Below are 20,395 nucleotides of genomic sequence, written 5' to 3' on the forward strand. Positions count from 1 at the left end.
AACCCATTATGTTTAACGACTTCTTTTGTTCAGTGACTCATAGTGGAATTGGATGTAGAACACTTCTCCCATTGACAGCATTCCCAAAGAATCAAGTATAAAGTGAGATTTGGATCAATTCTCAAAAAATGTATAAAATTAATAAAAGTGTTTCAACTTTTAGGTTAGAATTATATTTACAGTCTCTTGTTTTGTTGTGACCTATAGAGAAATTTGACGTAGAACAAGTTCCCCATTGGCATCAACCACCTAAATTGAGGTATTATCGAAAATTTTGGAGTAAATTGTAACTAACCTAAAACATTGTAACAAAATTGTTTGATATTTTTGGATAACTATTTACAGATTTCACTTGTTTAGTGACTCATAGTAAAATTGGATGCAGAATATATTCCTCATTGACGTCCGTCCTTCCCCTAAAATCAAGTATTATGGGAGATTTTTGATCGATTCGCAAGAAATGAATAACATTAACCCACGAAATATTTTGGAAAAATATGTTGCTAGTATTTTCCAGTTAACCCATTACGTTTGACGACTTCTTTTGTTTGGTGACTCATAGTGGAATTGGATGTAGAACACTTCTCCCATTGACATCATTCCCAAAGAATCAAGTATAAAGTGAGATTTGAATCAATTCCCAAAAATGTATAAAATTAACAAAGAAGAGAAAAATGTGTCAACTTTTAGGTTAGAATTATATTTACAGTCTCCTTTTTTGTTGTGCCCCTATAGTGAAATTCGACGTAGAACAAGTTCCCCATTGGCATCAACCACCTAAATTGAAGTATTATCGAACATTTTGGAGCAAATCGTAAATAACCTAAAAATGTGTTTGTAACAATATTGTTTGATGATATTTTTGGAATATGTATTTTATTTACAGATTTCATTTGTTCAGTGACTCATGGTAAAATTGGATGCAGAATATTTTCCTCATTGATGTCCTTCCCCTAAAATCAAGTATTATGGGAGATTTTTGATCGATTCGCAAGAAATGTATAAAATTAACTCACGAAATATTTTGGAAAAATTTGTTGCTAGTATTTTCTAGTTAACCCATTACGATTGACGACTTCTTTTGTTTGGTGACCCACAGTGGAATTGGATGTAGAACATTTTTTCCATTGACAGCATTCCCAAAGAATCAAGTATAAAGTGAGATTTGGATCAATTCTCAAAAAATTTATAAAATTAACAAAAAAAAAAAAAATGTGCCAACTTTTAGGTTAGAATTATATTTACAGTCTCCTTTTTTGTTGTGGCCTATAGTGAAATTCGACGTAGAACAAGTTTCCCCTTGGCATCAACCACCTAAATTGAGGTATTATCGAAAATTTTGGAGTAAATTGTAACTAACCTAAAACATTGTAACAAAATTGTTTGATAATATTTTTGGATAACTATTTACAGATTTCACTTGTTTAGTGACTCATAGTAAAATTGGATGCAGAATATATTCCTCATTGACGTCCGTCCTTCCCCTAAAATCAAGTATTATGGGAGATTTTTGATCGATTCGCAAGAAATGTATAAAATCAACACACGAAATATTTTGGAAAAATTTGTTGCTAGTATTTTCCACTTAACCCACTATGTTTAACGACTTCTTTTGTTTGGTGACCCATAGTGGAATTAGATGTAGAACACTTCTCCCATTGACAGCATTACCAAAGAATCAAGTTTAAAGTGAGATTTGGATCAATTCCCAAAAATTTATAAAATTAAAAAAAAAAAAAAAATGTGCTAACTTTTAGGTTAGAATTATAATTATAGTCTCCTTTTTTGTTGTGGCCTATAGTAAAATTCGACGTAGAACAAGTTCCCCATTGGCATCAACCACCTAAATTGAGGTACTATCGAAAATTTTGGAGTAAATTGTAACTAACCTAAAACATTGTAACAAAATTGTTTGATAATATTTTTGGATAACTATTTACAGATTTCACTTGTTCAGTGACCCATAGCAATATTGAATGTAGAATATTCTCGTCATTGTCATCCTTCCCCAAAATCAAGTATAATGGGAGATTTCGGATCGATTCGTAAGTAATGTATAAAATTAACCCACGAAATATTTGGGAAAAATTTGTTGCTAGTATTTTCCAGTTAACCCATTACGATTGACGACTTCTTTTGTTTGGTGACCCATAGTGGAATTGGATGTAGAACATTTATCCCATTGGCAGCATTACCAAAGAATCAAGTATAAAGTGAGATTTGAATCAATTCCCAAAAATGTATAAAATTAACAAAGAAAAGAAAAATGTGTCAACTTTTAGCTTACAATTATATTTACAGTCTCCTTTTTTGTTGTGACCCATAGAGAAATTCGACGTAGAACAAGTTCCCCATTGGCATCAACCACCTAAATTGAAGTATTATTGAAAATTTTGGAGTAAATTGTAACTAACCTAAAACATTGTAACAAAATTGTTTGATAATATTTTTGGATAATTATTTACAGATTTCACTTGTTCAGTGACCCATAGCAATATTGAATGTAGAATATTCTCTTCATTGTCATCCTTCCCCTAAAATCAAGTATAATGGGAGATTTCGGATAGACTCGCAAGTAATGTACGAAATTAACCTAAAAAAATGTTTGGACAAATTCAGAGCCAGTACATAGATCTATTACGTTTACAGTTTTCATATGTTCGGTAACTCATAATGGAATTGGATGTAAAACATTTCTGCCTTTGACATCACTTGTGTAAAATATAATATTGAACAAGAATTCGGAGCCTTTTCAAATAAGTATAAAAGTATATACTGATTTTCAATTCATATTTTAGTGATGTATTCCATTTTTACAGATTCGACTTGTTGAGCGAGCGACCCCTATTAAATTCAATAATAATAAAATTAAGAAATCCTGGAGAATTTAGAAGAATTCAGGAGGAGAAAAAATTTAATAAACGAATGACTCCCGCAAGTGCAAACAACCAAGATCCATTGCCGGTCTTAGGGGCATATTCTTTTATTTGCGACAGAAACCGGGAACTTATTGGGGGCTATTCTAAGCAAAAAATTCTCCGTGAGTTTTGTCTTTCCGCCGTTACAACTTAAAGGGCAAAGTGAAAAAATTCAGGGGAATTTTCGTTCAGAATAACCCCAATTACGAAAAACGAAACTGGGATTTTCAAGGCTTACACCAGCGTCGCCCGAGAAAACTTTGTTGGGTTTTAGTATGTGTGTATGTATGAGTGAAGAAAACAACAACCACATGATGTTTATTGTTTGTTTTCATTCACTTACACTGTAAGTGAGAGAGGGAAGAAAATGCAAAAACAACTCAGTGAGCGCCCTCACTTTGCAAAGAAGCGCGTCTCTGGCTTACACTCAGAACAACGACTGGATTCTCAACCTTGTTAATAACAACAAAACATCCGTAATTATTCTGGTATGGAAGATCATGACACTTTCCTTCGTTTTTTTTTTTTCAATTAATTAATTTATGTGACTTTTTGGTTTGTACTTATGGGTGTAATTGAACTGGCTGAACTTAACCAAGAAAATCCAAGACAGTTTGGCAGGTCTTAATATCGACGCTGTTTTAACCTCCTTGAGATGATAGAATTTATTTTATACTTGTCGAATGTCAGCTGAAAGCGTTCACAAATGTCTCTCAGCTGACATTTGGGCACAATTGATAAAGATGGGAGCTTGAAAAGTCGGATATGGTATGTGACACTGTTGGAAATGATTCTAAACTTTAAAAATCCCACATAACCGGCAATTAGCTAATTTCGTTGTTACTCTTCCTAACCTCAAAATCACCACCGCCGCTGATACTTTGCAAACTAACCTAAAATGCAACAAAAATTAGGGATGCCAACTGTTCCGAGGTAAAAATCGCTACAGCCACATACGCACCATAGGTCTGTAGCGATTTTTCCTTAAAACAATTGACATTCCTGCTTAAACAGTGGTTTTTGTACGTCAGAAATCACCACAAGTAGCGGGAAAACCACCAACTTGGCTCCCCTGACAAAAATGTATCGCCATCTATCCTATTTATTGTCTAATTAAAACATTAAATTTAATATTTTGTATAAAAAAATTTTGCTCAATTTTATTAAGCACAAAAATGATAATGGGAAAAATAAATCTAAATAGAAGACTTACATTTAAAGAAGATTTACATTTAAAAAAAAAGACATGAAAAATTACTTATTTTTATAATATAATACTAATTTTATTATGTTTCTATGCGAATTTTCCGAATGATGCTTCAACAATAGAGAAGGTACTTGTCAGTTAATTTTCCAGCATCAATAAATCTTATGTTTTGTTTAATATTTTATAATCTATTTTGTGTTTTTTATTACAAATGCCCAGCATTTTTTTGGTATAATATAACTTAGAATTATGACATTTTCAAATACTAATTTAAAAATATTTTACAAAAAATAATTATTTGTTTTGCATAAAGTCTTGAATTTTTATATTTATTTAGAATTTAAAATGTTTTCTTTACAATGAAAATTACGATGAAACATGAAGCACGCATCTACATCTAAATTACTTATGAGATTAGGAAAATATAATTGTATTCATTTAAAACATTCATCGAATTGTAGGCAATTTGTTTAGTAGAGATAGGTCTGGTTGTACTAGCACACCATTATATTGATATTTTCCAGTAGTCTTTACATTCAGAAATGGAAAGAAAATTTGGCGTAAGCCCAGTCTGAAGACTGTCAATTTAATTCAAATTTCAAAGAAAGCTTTTTTATTATTCTGCTGAACACAATGATCGAGGTTCCATATTTGTCAATAGGTTTGTCCTTAATTATTTTTACAGATTATCGAGGACATTGGCAGGTGTAATACTTAAAGCCACAAAAGTTCGAAAATACACACAACTATTTCAAAGAAAGCTTTTTTATTATTCTGCTGAACACAATGATCGAGATTCCATATTTGTCAATAGGTTTGTCCTTAATAATTATTACAAAATATCGAGGACATTGGCAGGTCTTATACTTGAAGCCACAAAATTTCGAAAATTCACACAACTATGATTTGATTACATCATTGTATTTTCTCCTTTTATTGGATTTTTAAATATTTCACAATAACATATGATAATCACATAGTCTAAAGCCACCATGATATGTGTAAATATAAAATCAACGGTGTAAAACCGCCTTAAAGACAAATGATAATCAACTGTTTTGCATTGGCGCCTTTAACAAAAAAGATATTTAAGAGGAAATTGAACTCACGATCTCCTGTTTACCATTATAATGAAATTTGACCGGAAAACTAAATTTACAGGCTACCATGTTTGTGAAATTAAAATCCACTTCTCTAAGCGAAAATTTAACATTAGAATTGTAAATGCGACCTAACCACAAATAAGAGTCAGCTGTTGAATTATTGGCGCCATTTTTTTTGTTGAAGAAACCAACTTCAGTTTAAATAGTTTCAGCCCGATCGATTGTTGGTGAGGTTACACAAGACCACCACTCTATCACGATTCTTATTTAGTTCTTAGTTAAATGAATGTTTTAAATGTTAAATACAATTATATATTTGAAAGAAATGTCTCACAATAATGAATGAAAGCATCGCAAGGTCCATTGAAAGTTAAGCACGAAAACCAGAAAGGCATTTTAAAACTATTCTAGTGGTCCTTTTACAAGAAATATTAAATTTTTCACGAAAATTGTCATAAAAATAATTTCGAATTATGTACCTTTCCTACAGTACATGACCACAATTGGATTCTTATTCTCGCATTGGCTTTCTTTCGTCATTGTGAAGCAAATCCCATACTTTTTTTACAATTTAGTGCATTTTTTGTTTTGTTGTGAATGAACTGCAGTTAAAGGGGGGTTATAAAGAATCTATTACAAAGAAATATTGGGTTCTAAAGAATCTATATACTTCCTTTATAACCACAAACGAACGTACAGTTCCTTACAAATACTAATGTTTCAATCAATAATATTCCTTAAATTGTTATTTTTGTGGCAATACTGGACTCCAAGCTTTCATGGAAAACCTGAACCTTCTAAATAATCAGTTCAGTATTGCCACAAAAACAACAACAGATTTGTGTAATACAATAACTTAAGCTAATCCCACATTGAATCCATTTATCACTGCTTATTATTTACTGGAAATTTGGATAATTTTTCCCTGAGTTGACATTTTCTCTATATTTTTATCACTTATCTCCCGGATTTTGGCCTCGTTTAGTTAGCATTTGTTGTTTCTTGTGACACAACATAATTGTCATTTTGTTTTGGTTGTTTGTTGGTAGTAGTTTCATACAAACGTCTTTTGAGAGTTAACGTTTTTGTCGAGAACGTTTATTGGCAGCTGCCGCTGCTGCTGCCACGGCAGCAGCTGCTGCTACAGCATTCATTGATTTTGTTGATGTGGCGGTTGCTCGTTGCTGTTGTTGCTGGTGTTGTCTATTATTATAACCATTGAGGGGATTCATAACATGATTGTTGTTGCTGTTGTTGTTTGCTGATGGTCTTGTATTGGCATAGGCTTGATGTAAATACATCTAGAGATGAAGAAGAGGAGAGGTAGGGGGTGTAGGAAATGTTGTGTAAAATGTTATTTACAAAATTTCAAAAAAAAAACAAAAACAAACTACTCAACAAAAATAAGTATACAACAAAATTGTATCTTAAAAACTAAACATACAAATTACTAATTTTAACAAATAATACATACTGACACACATTTTCTTAAAGTTTAAAATACAAACACAATCATTTATAATGTTGTTGTTGTTTAAAAATGTTTATAACATTTTCTCCATTATCATCATCTTATGCTTTATAATTGAGTACAACAAATAGGGACGAGGAGAAGAAGAGTAACTACTAGCTTCAAAACTGGTTTGGCAAGTTACGTGTAGATGCTTTTTTACTATCTTTTATTGCAATATTCTTTAAGGTATTAGAAACAAACAATTGTTGCCATTTTGCTTTTGCCAGCAGCAACAACAATATGTAGGTAGTTTAATATATGATGCACATAAGCAGACATGGAGGAGAGAGAAAGGCAATATACACAGTTCATAAGTAGGCCAACTTCTTTTGAATTTTGTTTTAGACAATATGTCTTGTCAACATTAGATATAGAAAATTCACACAACAACACATCGAGTGTGTATCGCAGAAACTCATTTGGCGCAAAAAAAAAAAAACTTGAATACAAATGAGGAGATACCACCACAACAAATTGTAAATACCTAACTACTTTTGAGACCATTTCAATGTAAAATGTTTAATTACAACCTCAAATAATTGATTCTAACACATTAGTCCTGTTGGATAACTCAAAAATTTGTATAAACTTTTACAAAATGCGGCTCGATAAAAAGCTTGTTCAATAAAAGAAAACCGGAAGAACTTACAAGTACTTAAATGTACTTTTTACTGGCGGTGTAATCGAACAGACATATTGTTTCATCTGTAAAATGTTGCTGCATTTTATTGGCAACTAAACCAATTAACAAATCTTTTTATATATTGTCACACTATTTATTGCTTGTTATTTTTTTTATAAATTGTACGAACCTAATTAATCCTAATATTTCCTCTACTCATAACCTATTCACACTACTTGAATTGCCCTAAAAATGTATTAAATAAATTTTGCATTGCTTATTTTTATTTATTTACTTTGCATTGCTTATTTTTTTACAATTTACTATAATTAATTCATTAGAGTATTTGTGGTCTTATTTTCCTTGTTTCTTTGTTTATTTTTTTATTTAATTCTACTTATTTATACTTTAATTAAATTTTATTCTCAAATGTAGCAATCATTTTCAGAAGTGCACGTAGTCTAAATGCCCCTTTATACTACATGCAGTTAATGGTGTAAAAACGACCTAACCACAAATGAGAAACAGCTGTTTGTTTTATATAAGCCAAGAAGAAACTTTTAACAAGGAAATAAAAAAACGTTGTTGTGGCGATATAGCGGCCAAAAAACACCAAAGGAGTATTCACTCCTACCCAGGGTGACAACTTTAAACTAAAAAAAAGAAATAATAAACGACTACTCCTTGGGTATACACTTAAGTCCACCAGTTTGTGCGGAACTTTTCTTTTCTCTGCATCAATAAAATATACAAAATAATTCTATGAAGAGAAGATCGATCACAATTATGGCACAATTCCCAGGTAGTGTTTAACACTGTTACAACAACAACCTTCCCAGGTAGTGGCATCGTAAAATGTTGAATATGAATACCTGGGTAATTGTGCTATGATCACAATGTAAATAGGAAAGAAGTAAAGAATCATTTGTGTAAACACGGCATTATCACAAATGAGAATCAGCTGTTTTGTTTTTTGCCGACCGTCAGCGAGCCTAACAAACAACAATGATTCGAAAGGGATTCTTTCACTGGGAAATCAGCCTGACTCATCCTTGAACTACAAAATAAGGTGTATTTCTTTTTGGGGTAATAAAGAACATCTGTTCTGGATAGTAAGAAGATAACAATAGATAAAATTTGTGGCAAAAAACATAACCACAAATGAACAAAACGGATTTTCTTTCACGTTGAAAATATTAGAAAACTTATAAAAACTACGGCATAGGTTGAATATACGGACTGGATTCGGATCGATGATAAAAAAAATTTTGATTTAAAGGAAAATTTGTTCCTGTCCATAGAAGGGAACAAGTGTCGTTTAGGGGCACCTCTCGGATCGGTCCGAAATTGTTACCATAGGGGTAGCCCTTGGGACCCTGATTCCAACGATATATAATTTTCCGGGGGGAAGTCTATACTTCCCGACATATGGGACTTGACATTTCGGAAATTTCGTACTTTCACACCTTTAGGTTGTTTAGGGCCACCTCTGGGATCTGGCTGAAATTTTTACAGTAGATAGCCCTTGGCATCCTGAAACAACGATATATAATTTTCCGGGGGGAAGTCCATACTTCCCGAGATATGGGTCTTGACATTTTACAATTCTAACGTGGGCAATATAGGCATCGTTTTAAAGCTTATGGAGAGTACTTTTATGCACGCGTTTTGATCTCGTAGCCCACATTTGACCCAAGGGCTGTCTACTGTAAAATTTTCAGCCCGATCCGAGAGGTGCTCCTAAACAACCTAAAGGTGTGAAAGTACGAAATTTCCGAAATGTCAAGACCTATATCTCGGGAAGTATGGACTTCCCCCCGGACAATTATATATCGTTGGATTCAGGATGCCAAGGGCTGTCTACTGTAAAATTTTCAGCCCGATACGAGAGGTGCTCCTAAACGACATTTAAGCCGGAGAAAGTCTTAAAACTCCGGCCGAAGGCCGGCTATATATGAAAAAATTTCGAGTTAAACTAAACTTATCGTCAAAACAGAATTTTTGAACTTTCCATGCCCATGCCCATGATATAAACATTGGCGTGATCAGCACTGCAAGCCCTATCTGTGATAAAAATTTCAGATAGATCCAAATCCAGTCCAAACATTCATCCTGGTCCCCCAAAGTGACAACATATGTACATACATGTGAAAAAACATGTGGTGTGATATGGCCATTAAAAGTATTTCTCCAGAAGGTATGTATGCTTTTATCTCTGAACCTTAGAACCAGTTTTTGTAAAATTTTTATTTTGTTTAGACGAATTTTGAATTTTTGACAACTCTTTAAATGAGTAATTCATAACAAAGCCCATCCCAAGCCCTGTTGAGAAAGGAGGAGAGATCGATTTTATAGCGAACCAACAAGGTATACTGAATATCTTACGGTACAAGTTTGGCGACATATATCAGGTAGTGATCTATGTAAGAAGAGATCCCTTAACAACGGGGCGTTATAAAGGCCCTCTTGTGTGGAGTTAAGTTTATGGTTACAACCTAAATTATTATTGGTGTTGGCGTCCTGATCTAAGGCTCCCAAAGTAACGCCCTAATAAAAGCATGTATATTACGAATTGGAATCAATTTTATACATTATCCCGGGCCATACAAGGTTCACTTTAACGGTCGATTTTCCATTTTTTTTTACATTTGCTAACAAAAATTACAAACTAACCTCAAAAATATGAAAATAAAGCTCCAAGGCACGTTGAATAGGTAGTGTAGTAAAATTATTATTGTTGTAATTTTCCCAAAAACAAAGACCATTTTCGACTTAACATATTTAAATGTCGATTCCACTACCTGTTCAATATGCCTTGTGATGTTCAATGTAAGTCCCAATTTACATTAGGCGAGTTTACTTGCGGCAATTGTCAGTTTGTAGGTGAGAGAGGGTGCTGAGAGACAAAGGGTTACCATATGCCTCACCTCTCTATCCTGCAAAATGAAAATTGCCGCAAGTAAACTCGCCCAATGTAAATTGGGACTAACTAACGTCAGCATTTCTAAAATGTTTACCTATTTTATTTATTTGTGTTTTTTAGATTAAAAAAAAATTGTACGTACATAACCTCAGAATATACAACATAACCTCAAATGCTTCCACATTATAAAAAGTATGAATGCTGAATAAATGCAATTCCTAGAGAATGTTAGAAGGTAAAACGTTCATATTTTATCGAAAACAATTGGAATCCTACAACATTTTCAAACTACAAATACCACTGGATCTTGACTCAATACTCAAAAAAGTCAGCAAAATCGAACGGGGCCTTACACAAAATCAATCTTCTTGTCAATTTCAAAGAGACTACCTACGAAAAAATAGTAAACAGAGGAGTAACATTTTCATGTAAACCCAAAGAAATGCACTTAACCTCAAAAATATTCCCAAAATATCACATTACAAAATGTGTCCGTATTACAAATACCCAATTCCTAAGATGTCTAGATAGTCAACATTTTGTTTTCTTCTTTTCATTAAAACTGTGTAGGTAGGTAATTGGAATCTTTTCAGTTGGCAATCCCACCCCAAGTCTCTCATTAATACAGACACAACAAACCAACCGTTAACGGAACGGGGCCTTATAAAGCCTTAAGAGATATGTATATCAACTAGGGTATATTACTTTATTATATACACAGTATATATGTAAGTATGTACATGTGTTGTTGTTTTTTTTTCTTGTTTTTTTTAAAGTAACTCACCTGTGAAGCTAACATTTGAGCATGTATTAAAGGTAGATTGTTTTGTTGTTGTGACATCCAAGGACCATTTGCTAAAGCCTGCTTGTTTGCAATTTGTTTACCGGTTGAGGAGAACAGATGACAGACAACAACGATTGATTTGATCAACAAAATAATTTGCAAATGTGAAACGCGCGTTAAAACGGAAATAAAAAGAAAGAAAAAAGGTGTTCATTTAGTAACAGTTGTGGTGACTGACGGAACGAAAACGGAAACAAACAACTGCTGCCCCATTTTTTTGGTTTTTTGTTTTGGAGTGCAGCAGCTGTTGTTGTTGTTCTTGTGGAGTTGATGATAGTGATGTGGAAAAGTGGACAAGTAGTAGTAGAAGAGTCTTTTTGTTTGGTATAAAAGAAATGGAAAAAAATATGCACCTGTACTGTGGCTTGGGCTGCTAAAGCTGCATTCGAATGCATACGTTGGGCAGCAGCAGCTGCTGCAGCATTTGGCTGTTGTTGCAAAATATTTTGGGCATTGTTATAAGCTGCGGCTGCTGCATTGGCAGCTGTTCCCCGCTTCATAACCTGTTGATGATGGGCCGCCGCTGCTGCTGCTGCCGCCGAGGAATGTTGCTGTTGTTTTTGTTGCAAGGTGGGTTGACTTAATACCTTTGGTGGTGGCTGTGATGGTTGTCGGGTCCAATTAACGGAGTTATTAACATTTGATCTATTGCCAATGAGGAGATTTGAATCCACCACCTTACTGGGCCAATAGTCTTCAAATTCTGTGCCATTGGGAAAGTAACTTTTGATGTCTGTCAAGCTAATGACAGCCACATTTTCGCTGGAAAACAATTCATTGCGTATACCCTGGACTTTGCAGCAGAACTTCAAATAGGCCAAATCCCAGCCGGAAAGTAAATCCGCCTTTTGTCTTAGATTTTCGGTTTCACCTTCAAAATAAAACAATGGCACCACCTGTTCACCATTGCGCACAGTATAAGGAACTACAGATTCTTTGTTGATGCGTATAAAACCACATTTCTCTGAGGGCGATTTGCTGCCCGATATCAATTTGCGATAACAAATATCTAGGAATTGATAGAATTTTGTGGCATCCGAGAGACGCACCACCAAATCCTTTTGGGTAAACATATCTCGACCAAATTCACCATCACAATGTTTGTGATTGATTTCGATGAAGAGTCTAGCCTCAGCCTCGGTAATATAATAGGAACGTACACAAGTGCAGCTGGAGTAGATGTCAGGATGTAGGCAATTTAGATATTTTCCCAATAGCTTCAGTTCTATCATCCGTACGGAACAGTATTTCTCAGTTTGCCGGTAGATGTAGGGTATAAAGGTTTTACCGAATGTGGTCCAACCAAAATGACCCTTCTGTGACTCCTCATCACAAGGGGCTTTTTTGTTATCGTCGGTGCTGGCCGAACGACCATTTGTGGTTGCTGTTGCACCGGCTGTACCATTGGCGGGTTTCTGTTGACGATTGAGATAGTTTAAGATGTTCGTTTGACCATTTGCATTGACAGGTGGTTGCATTTGACCATTGACCATGGCTTGTCGTGAGGCCAGTTGGGCGGCTTGCTGTTGTTGCTTGGCCAGGGCATCTTTTTGGGCCTCTTTCATTTTTGCTGCCAATTCTTGGATTTCGGCATCATCGGCGCGTTCCTGTTTGACCGGTGCCGACCATGTTGAACCCAAGCCGGTGCCATGAATGGGTAGGGGTTGTCCATTGGCACCCAGAACACTGGTAATTTCAATGTCGGCAGACATGATGTGATGACGATGTGTGGTTGTTGAATCCTTGGTGTTTTAATTTTTGTTGTTGATGATGTGAAATGAGGTTTTGTTTTCTTGGTGATTTTTTTCTTCTCAATATAAACACATTTCGCTAGGCATTATTGTGGTTTTGCCTAGTTTATTTTATTTTTTGCTTGATTTGCTTTTATTTTCTTATTTAATTTTATTTTTTGCTTTTTTTTTCATAAATGTTATGCCTTGATTTTTTGATTGCCACTTTTTCTTTTCTTGTTTTAATAAGTAGCTCTCTTTCTCTCTTTATGAGGCATAGCCTCGCTCTTCACAATAATACAAAAACAAAAACACAATTCAAGTAACCAGTAACTGCATTTCTTATTGTTGTTGGTGGTGTTGTTGTTATGTGCTGCTTCTTCTTCTTCTCTTTTTGTATGGATGTCAAACACTCGCACACACACACACACACTATAATCTTATAGCCAGCAGTCGTATATGATGACTGCGTTGTTGCTTACACACAAGAAGCCTCGTTTTTTCACAGCCAGGGCTGTGTTTCAATTGAAAATTTTTAATGAATTCTTTTTTTTTTGTATGTGATGTTTAATCCAGATAGAGGGGGTTTTTGTAGTATTCCAAGGTATTTACGATTCTATAAATTTAATTTCATAGTAACATTTTTGTTTCATTCATTCACAACACAGTGTTTGGTTTTTATTTCACGACGCGTTGTTGTTTTCTATTTATTTTTAATTAATAATTTTATTTTCTTATTGGATTTTGCTTTTGTTGTTATTTATTTTTTTCATGTATTTGTTGTTGTTTACGCTCATTAATTTAGCAACAAAAAAGCATTAATTATTTTTAATATAGCGCACGACGAGCATATTTGTTGGTTTATACTATTTGAAGAGGGCGGGGGTCTCTATTTGAAAAATAATAAGCGAGAGACTATCTTTTTTCTTGTTGACCACGCTAGTACCAACGACAACGACGTTTACCGTTCAATTTTCAATAGTCGAGTGTGATCGTTGTTTCTGCTGAAAATTATACAAGCCAAAACATGCAACCAAAACGAAAACGTTGATGACGACGACCAACAAAAACACACAAAACAGCAACAACACAACTACTGCTATGTGACGCAAAGCAGCGGCAGAGGCAATATATAAATGTAAGATACACTCACACAAACACATTATGCTGCTTGTATTGCCCGTAAAACCCAGTAAAACAAAAACAACAAAACACACACATGCAGCAGAAGCAAGGCAGCGCAGCGCAGTAGCTAACAACATCATTTCACATTATATTGAGGATTCTTGTTGTTGTTGTATATGGTGTTTCTTTTGAAACCGACGGCAACGACATTAGTTATTGGTTTTCGGGCTTCGTGTTTCATCCATCACGATGATATACACACGACGAAAAGGCTTTCAATACGAAGTCTTTATTCACAATTAAGCAAAAAAATGTACTTTTTTTCTCCTCTGTAGCCAATGAACGACGTCGCCGTCGCCACCGCCGCTGCTATTTTATTGGCATTGTAGACGCCGTTTTGTTGTTTCGTACCAAAACAAAACGAAAAAAAGCAACACACAGAAAAAGCGGTAGTCTCATGCCGTAAGAGGTAAACGGGTAATTTGCCAGGCCCCGCTTGCCAAGAAGGTAGCAGCAGCAAAAATTTTCTGTATTGTTCGTTGTGCTTTGCCTTAAAACGATGATGATGGGGTATTGCTGCTTTGTTGTTGTTGGTATTTTTCGGTTTAACGTTTCTCTTGTTATATATTTTATGGGTATTTTTCGTTCGTGCTTCTTCTTACGATTTGTTGTTTTTTACTTTATGCGGGCCCCATTTGTTTTGCTTTTTTTCACTTAAAATAAAGAAGAAAAAGGAAAATAAGAATTGAAAACATCATTAAAAGTTTTTTCATTAAAATGCAAAACGTCTTAACACAGGGAAGGGAGAAGAAGAAGAAAACAAGAATTAAAGGCGCCATTTTCTTTGTTCGTCACATGGGAAAGTTATCTCTACCTCACTTGTGAGATTGTCTCTATTAAAAGTTAAAATGTTATTAACAAATCAATAACTAAGACACATTTATAATAAAAGAACTAATTAAAGAATTTAAAATGATTGGCAAATTAATAATTTGTATAATGACAGCGCCATATTTTCCTTTGAAGACGGTGGCAAATACTTTCTGTAACACTTCGGCAAAGAAACGACGATTACTATCAAGGCCTGATGAAAATAAATAATTACAAACATGAAGGGTTTGTTATTGGTTGAATTTGTCGAATAAAATCATTTTATCTTGCAATTGTATGTTTAATAAAACAACTAAATAAACTTTATTTTTTAATATAAAGATGGTGTGGCTTAACAAAAAGTTTTAACGGCGTCACAATCTTTGTTCAAGTCATGTGATGTTCTTTCTCTCTTCGCCAATGAGACGATGTCTAAGTAACTACCAAGGTTATTTTATGACTTTATTTGATAAAAATCAAAATAAATTTAGCTAATAATTACAGTGCTAAAGACGATTTTTAACTTAATAATGACAAATAAAGAAGACGAAATTAAGTATTGACGGCGCCATTTTATGTTACTAACGCCATGGTTTCAAGGGCCGTTGTTACACATTAGAATGTTTTTTTAAAGAATTTATTTCATGTAATACAATAGGTATCTAATGCTAACCTATTATAACAATCAATAAAGCTGTTCCTAACCTTAGTAAAGATTTACTAAGCCATTGTAGGTAATTATACTTTAATGAAACAAGGGCGCCATTTCCTTTATAAATACCTACATATCATGTGAAGTAAAAATTAATAAAAATGCCAGATGCCGTTATAAGATTAATGAAAATCAATAGCCGTTATTTATTAAGCCTTTACCTAATTAACTGCGTGTTGCGTGTGCGTTCAAAAATACAAAAACAAAATACATGTATTTCAAATTGAAAACAAAAACAAATACATGTATTTTGTTTTTGTATTTTTGAACGCACACGCAACACGCAGTTGATTAGGTAAAGGCTTTACATGTTAGAAACATTTAGGCTCTGTTCCAGAACTAAAAAGTTTTTACAATTTTTACCACTTTTACACATTTTGCGTTCCAGTACACAAAATTTATATGAAAATCGTTTACGACTTTTACCACTTTATAAAGTACGGGAACAGGCCATTAATAATCATCCAATGGTGTGTAATAACGACCTTAATGATAATTTTATGATTGGTAATGTAAATTATGACAAATGTCAGTGTTTATATCACAGATGTTCTCACCTAACATTGAAAAAACGTTTAGGGACATGTCAAGCGCCGTTATTACCTACCAGGGACAATTCTCAAGCATGCAACAGTTCGTTCTGATATGTAATAACGGCCCTAGTGTTAATTTTATGATTAGGAAAGCAATCTATAGCTGAGATATTTGTTCTTTATAACCTATGGGGGTACATTTTAACAATAAAATCAAAGCAATCTTCGTATCTCCAGTGGTTATTTTATGTAATTGCGCCAATATCATATTGAAAACCTTGACCAATATTTAATTCTAAATATCAGATCCCCCCTACCTAACATTCAAAACCACTCAATGACAATTCCAAACAAAATTCTTTCCACCATCCAAACAAACAAAACTTAAGCAAAATTCTCAATGAAAAGGGGCCTCTGTCAGTCTCTACTATTAAGTGGATATTGTTTGATATAACAACAACAACAGCAATAATAACAAATTAAAACACATTTGTTTTCAGCTTTTTTTTTTCATTTTTTTGCTATGAGAGCACATACAAAAAGATAAGCTTAGGCGATAAATAACACGACGAATTGTTATAGAAGAGGAGGAGATACACACACACAAAATATACAAAATATGAATAGAGACAAAAGAAAGACGACGACAACGGCAACAACAAAATGTATAGCGATTTGAAGATAATGGATGGTGGTGTTGTAGCGTTTTAAATTACAATAATTTTTGTTGGTGGGTTTTATATACATACAAACACACTCACAAAGACATACATATACACATACAGTGGTGTGAAAAATAATAAGGACACTTCAATCCATAACCAAGATTACATTGAAACTGACTAAAAAAGTGGAAATTACATTAGTTTATAAAATTTATTGTTTTATTAAAATGTTAAGAAAAGTATTATAAAAATATTTTGATTGCTTGTAACCATATTTTATTTATCTTTTATATTTTATGCGAATTGTCGTAGTTTGGTGTGTGAAAAATAATAAGGACACTTCATGACATCTTTTAATAAGGACCAAACTTGAAAGAAATTAATGCAGGTTTTTACTAAATAATGGTAGATAAAGTGTTTCAGTGTCATTAATACTTTGTAGACGATCCTTTGTTTTCTAAAACGGAAGCGCATCGTCTGGGCATCGAGTCGACCAAATTTTGGCACTTCTCTACTGGTATCGCGTCCTACGCAACCTGTATAAGTTGCCAAAGGTCGCCATAATTTGATGGACACTTTCCCCTGCTTGAGTTTTTAACATCATTCCACAACATTTTTCAATCGGGTTCAAATCAAGGGATTGTATGGGCCATTCTAAAAACTTAACTTAATTATCCTGGAACACCTTTTTTCATTTTGCCGTCATTTTTGGGTCATTAATCTTGCTGAAGACTCATTTGAGAGGCACACCCCCTTCAGCATACGGAAGAATTATATTTTTCAAAATTTCAATGTAATCTGGTGATTTCAAAAACACTTTGAATACTGTATAGAGACCCCACAGCATAGTAAGAAAATGAGCCCCACACCATGCTGTTACCTCTGCCATATTTAGCCGCCTTCAGAGTATATTTTGGGTTATATTATTGATTTTTAGGTCTTCTACCTTGATGAACTCTTCTATCCGAACACAAAAAGTAACTTTGGTTTCATCGGACCAATGAATGGTACGCAATTTTTTTTTAGACCAAGCGATGTGATTTCTAGCAATCTGTGTTATTTGTTGAATATTTTTGTACCCTACACCACTACGTGGGAAGGGTAATATTTTTCGATTAAAATGATACTTTTCTGACACTATGAGCTCTAATGTGGACACCAAAGATGGTTTTACGAGTTGTTGATTCGTCAAAATTAATATTTAAGTCGTTTTTTATTTGTAAGGATGTGGTAAAAGGATCTTTTTTACTCATCGGATAACGCGTCTTATTATTACAGGTGTCATTTTTGGTGTTCTGCAACGAGTTTCTTTTTTGAAGTCCACTTAACTGCATTCTCTACCATTGTTTTGAAAATCCCAAGCTTTTCCTGTAATTTTTTTATATGAATTTCTTTCTTTATGTAAACATTTAGTGATTTCTCGAGTAGCGTGATAACAGCCCGTATTTTTACCCATATTTAAAAAAAAAAAACTAAAAATATGGGTAGATATAACATTTAATGAATAGAAATTAATTCATTGTAAACATGTACTTACAGGAAGGCATCACAAGAAATAATATCAAATTATTTTCACTAAAACGAAAAACTGTCCTTATTATTTTTCACAGCAGAAATCGCGTATTTTACGAAAAATATTTGTTTTGTATAAAAGGAGACAGAAAGAAACCAAAATTGTAACGGGATTTCTTATTGCAGTACATGTACATTTTCAAAAACAAATTTCCATCGCCAATTCTTCCATTTTACACATTTTATGAGCGATCAAAGGTAGTGATCGTCACTGTCCTTATTATTTTTCACACCACTGTACGTGGGTATGTACTTATGTATGTATGTACTACCACGGTTACGAGAAAAAATTTCTCTATATCTCGGTTTTTTTTTTGTTTTTTGGTACGTGATTGGCAACCATTATTTTTTTCTCAATATTATGGAAATACATTTTTTTTTTGATAAAAAATGCAAAGTTAGGCGAAATAATTGCAAGTTTTCGGCTTAGGAGCTAGTCTGAATTACAAAGTACAACAAATTTCTTAGAGAAATTGCAAAATTTTAAGATTTTGTTTTAATTTTTGGGGTTGTTGTAAAAAAAACGTCTAGTATTGAGTTGAAGTTAGAACGATGATTAAATGAATTCTCAATATCTATAATAAAGCCATAATACGTTCATAATCCTTCTGTTTTTCTAACAACAAGGTCCCTAAATTGTGAGGTTATGTTGAAAATTTTGAGGTTAACTAGGGAAAAATCGACATTACGGAAAAGTTTTTTTGTGGGATATTGGATCAAATCAATAATAAAGCCATAACACTGTGAAATAGGTATCTTTTATTTTATTATGGAAAAACCTAAATTGTTTGTTTATGTTGACATAGGTTAAGGTTATTGGAAAAACTCACATATTCTTTAAAGATTCTCGGAGGCAGTTGATCCAAAATTGATAATAAATTTGTAAAACGATCATGGCATATGACATTTTTGTAAAAAACTGGAAAACAATTTTTGAGGTTATGTTAAAATTTTTGAGGTTAGATAAGAAAAAATACAGCTATTGGGGTGATTATTTCAGAAAATTGGCGCGAAATTAATAGCACACTTATGAAACGATCAAAACCCGTAAATTTTTGTATAAAAATTAGTAACAAAATTTGAGGTTATGTTGATTTTTTTGAGGTTAGATATGAAAAACTTGGACAAATGTACAACTTTTGAGGTGATTATTTGCGTAAATTGACCCGACATTAATAATAAACTTATGGAACGACCAAAAATCGTGTATTTTTGTAAAAAAATGGGTAACAAATTTTGAGGTTATGTTGAATTAGATAAGAACAAATACTTCATCGGGTGATTATTTCAGGAAATAGGTCCAAAATTAATAATAAACTTATGAAACGATAACAAATCTTATATTTTTTTAAAAAAGGGAAACCAATTGATGTTATGTTGAATTATTTGAGATTTGATAAATAACATGGTGGAAAATGTGTAACTTATGGGGTGATTATTACAGGAAATTGGCCGAAGTTTACAATAAACTAATGGAACGATCAAAAATCTTATATTTCTCGTAAAAAATGGGAAACAAATTTTGAGGTTATGGTTAATTTTTTTAGATGAGATAGATAAAAAACGTGGAAAATGTATAACTTGTGGGGTTATTATTTCGGAAATTGGTCCAAAATTAATAATTAACTTATGAAACAATCAAAAATCTTATATTTTTGTAAAAAAATGGGAAACAAATTTTGAGGTTATGGTTATTTTTTTAGATGAGATTGATAAAAAATGTGGAAAATGTATAACTTGTGGGGTTAATATTTCGGAAATTGGTCCAAAATTAACAATAAACTAATGGATCGATCAAAAATCTTATATTTCCCGCAAAAAATGGAAAACAAATTTTGAGGTTATGGTTAATTTTTTTTAGATTAGAAAGATAAAAAACGTGGAAAATGTAAACCTTGTGGGGTTATTATTTCGGAAATTGATCCAAAATTAATAATTAACTTATGAAACAATCAAAAATCTTAAATTTTTGTAAAAAAAAATGGGAAACAAATTTTGAGTTTCGGTGCAATTTTTTGAGGTTAGTAGAGAAAAACTTCGAAAAATTTATAACAAATG

At 33.1% G+C, this 20,395-nt stretch overlaps 1 protein-coding gene and 1 long non-coding RNA gene across 2 annotated transcripts in view; one reads left to right on the forward strand and one right to left on the reverse strand.

Moving 5' to 3' along the window:
* Positions 1–15,449, reverse strand: part of LOC141399626 (uncharacterized) — a 28,466-nt gene extending 13,017 nt beyond the window's left edge. Inside the window, 1 exon segment of the mRNA XM_073978743.1 lies at positions 11,484–15,449. Within this exon segment, the coding sequence (XP_073834844.1) occupies positions 11,484–12,842 (1,359 nt within the window). The 5' untranslated portion in view covers positions 12,843–15,449.
* On the forward strand, positions 5–2,745 carry LOC141399627 (uncharacterized). Its single transcript, XR_012411882.1, has 11 exons — positions 5–102; positions 164–259; positions 346–621; positions 736–814; positions 887–1,158; positions 1,229–1,324; positions 1,414–2,045; positions 2,100–2,213; positions 2,302–2,405; positions 2,468–2,580; positions 2,650–2,745. It is a non-coding gene; the product is annotated as an uncharacterized lncRNA (long non-coding RNA).
* Positions 15,450–20,395: the final 4,946 nt, after the last annotated feature.

This window comes from Musca autumnalis, unplaced genomic scaffold (genome assembly GCF_047663935.1).
Source record: "Musca autumnalis isolate F117 unplaced genomic scaffold, ASM4766393v1 scaffold_3, whole genome shotgun sequence".
Classification (NCBI taxonomy): Eukaryota; Metazoa; Arthropoda; class Insecta; order Diptera; family Muscidae; genus Musca; species Musca autumnalis.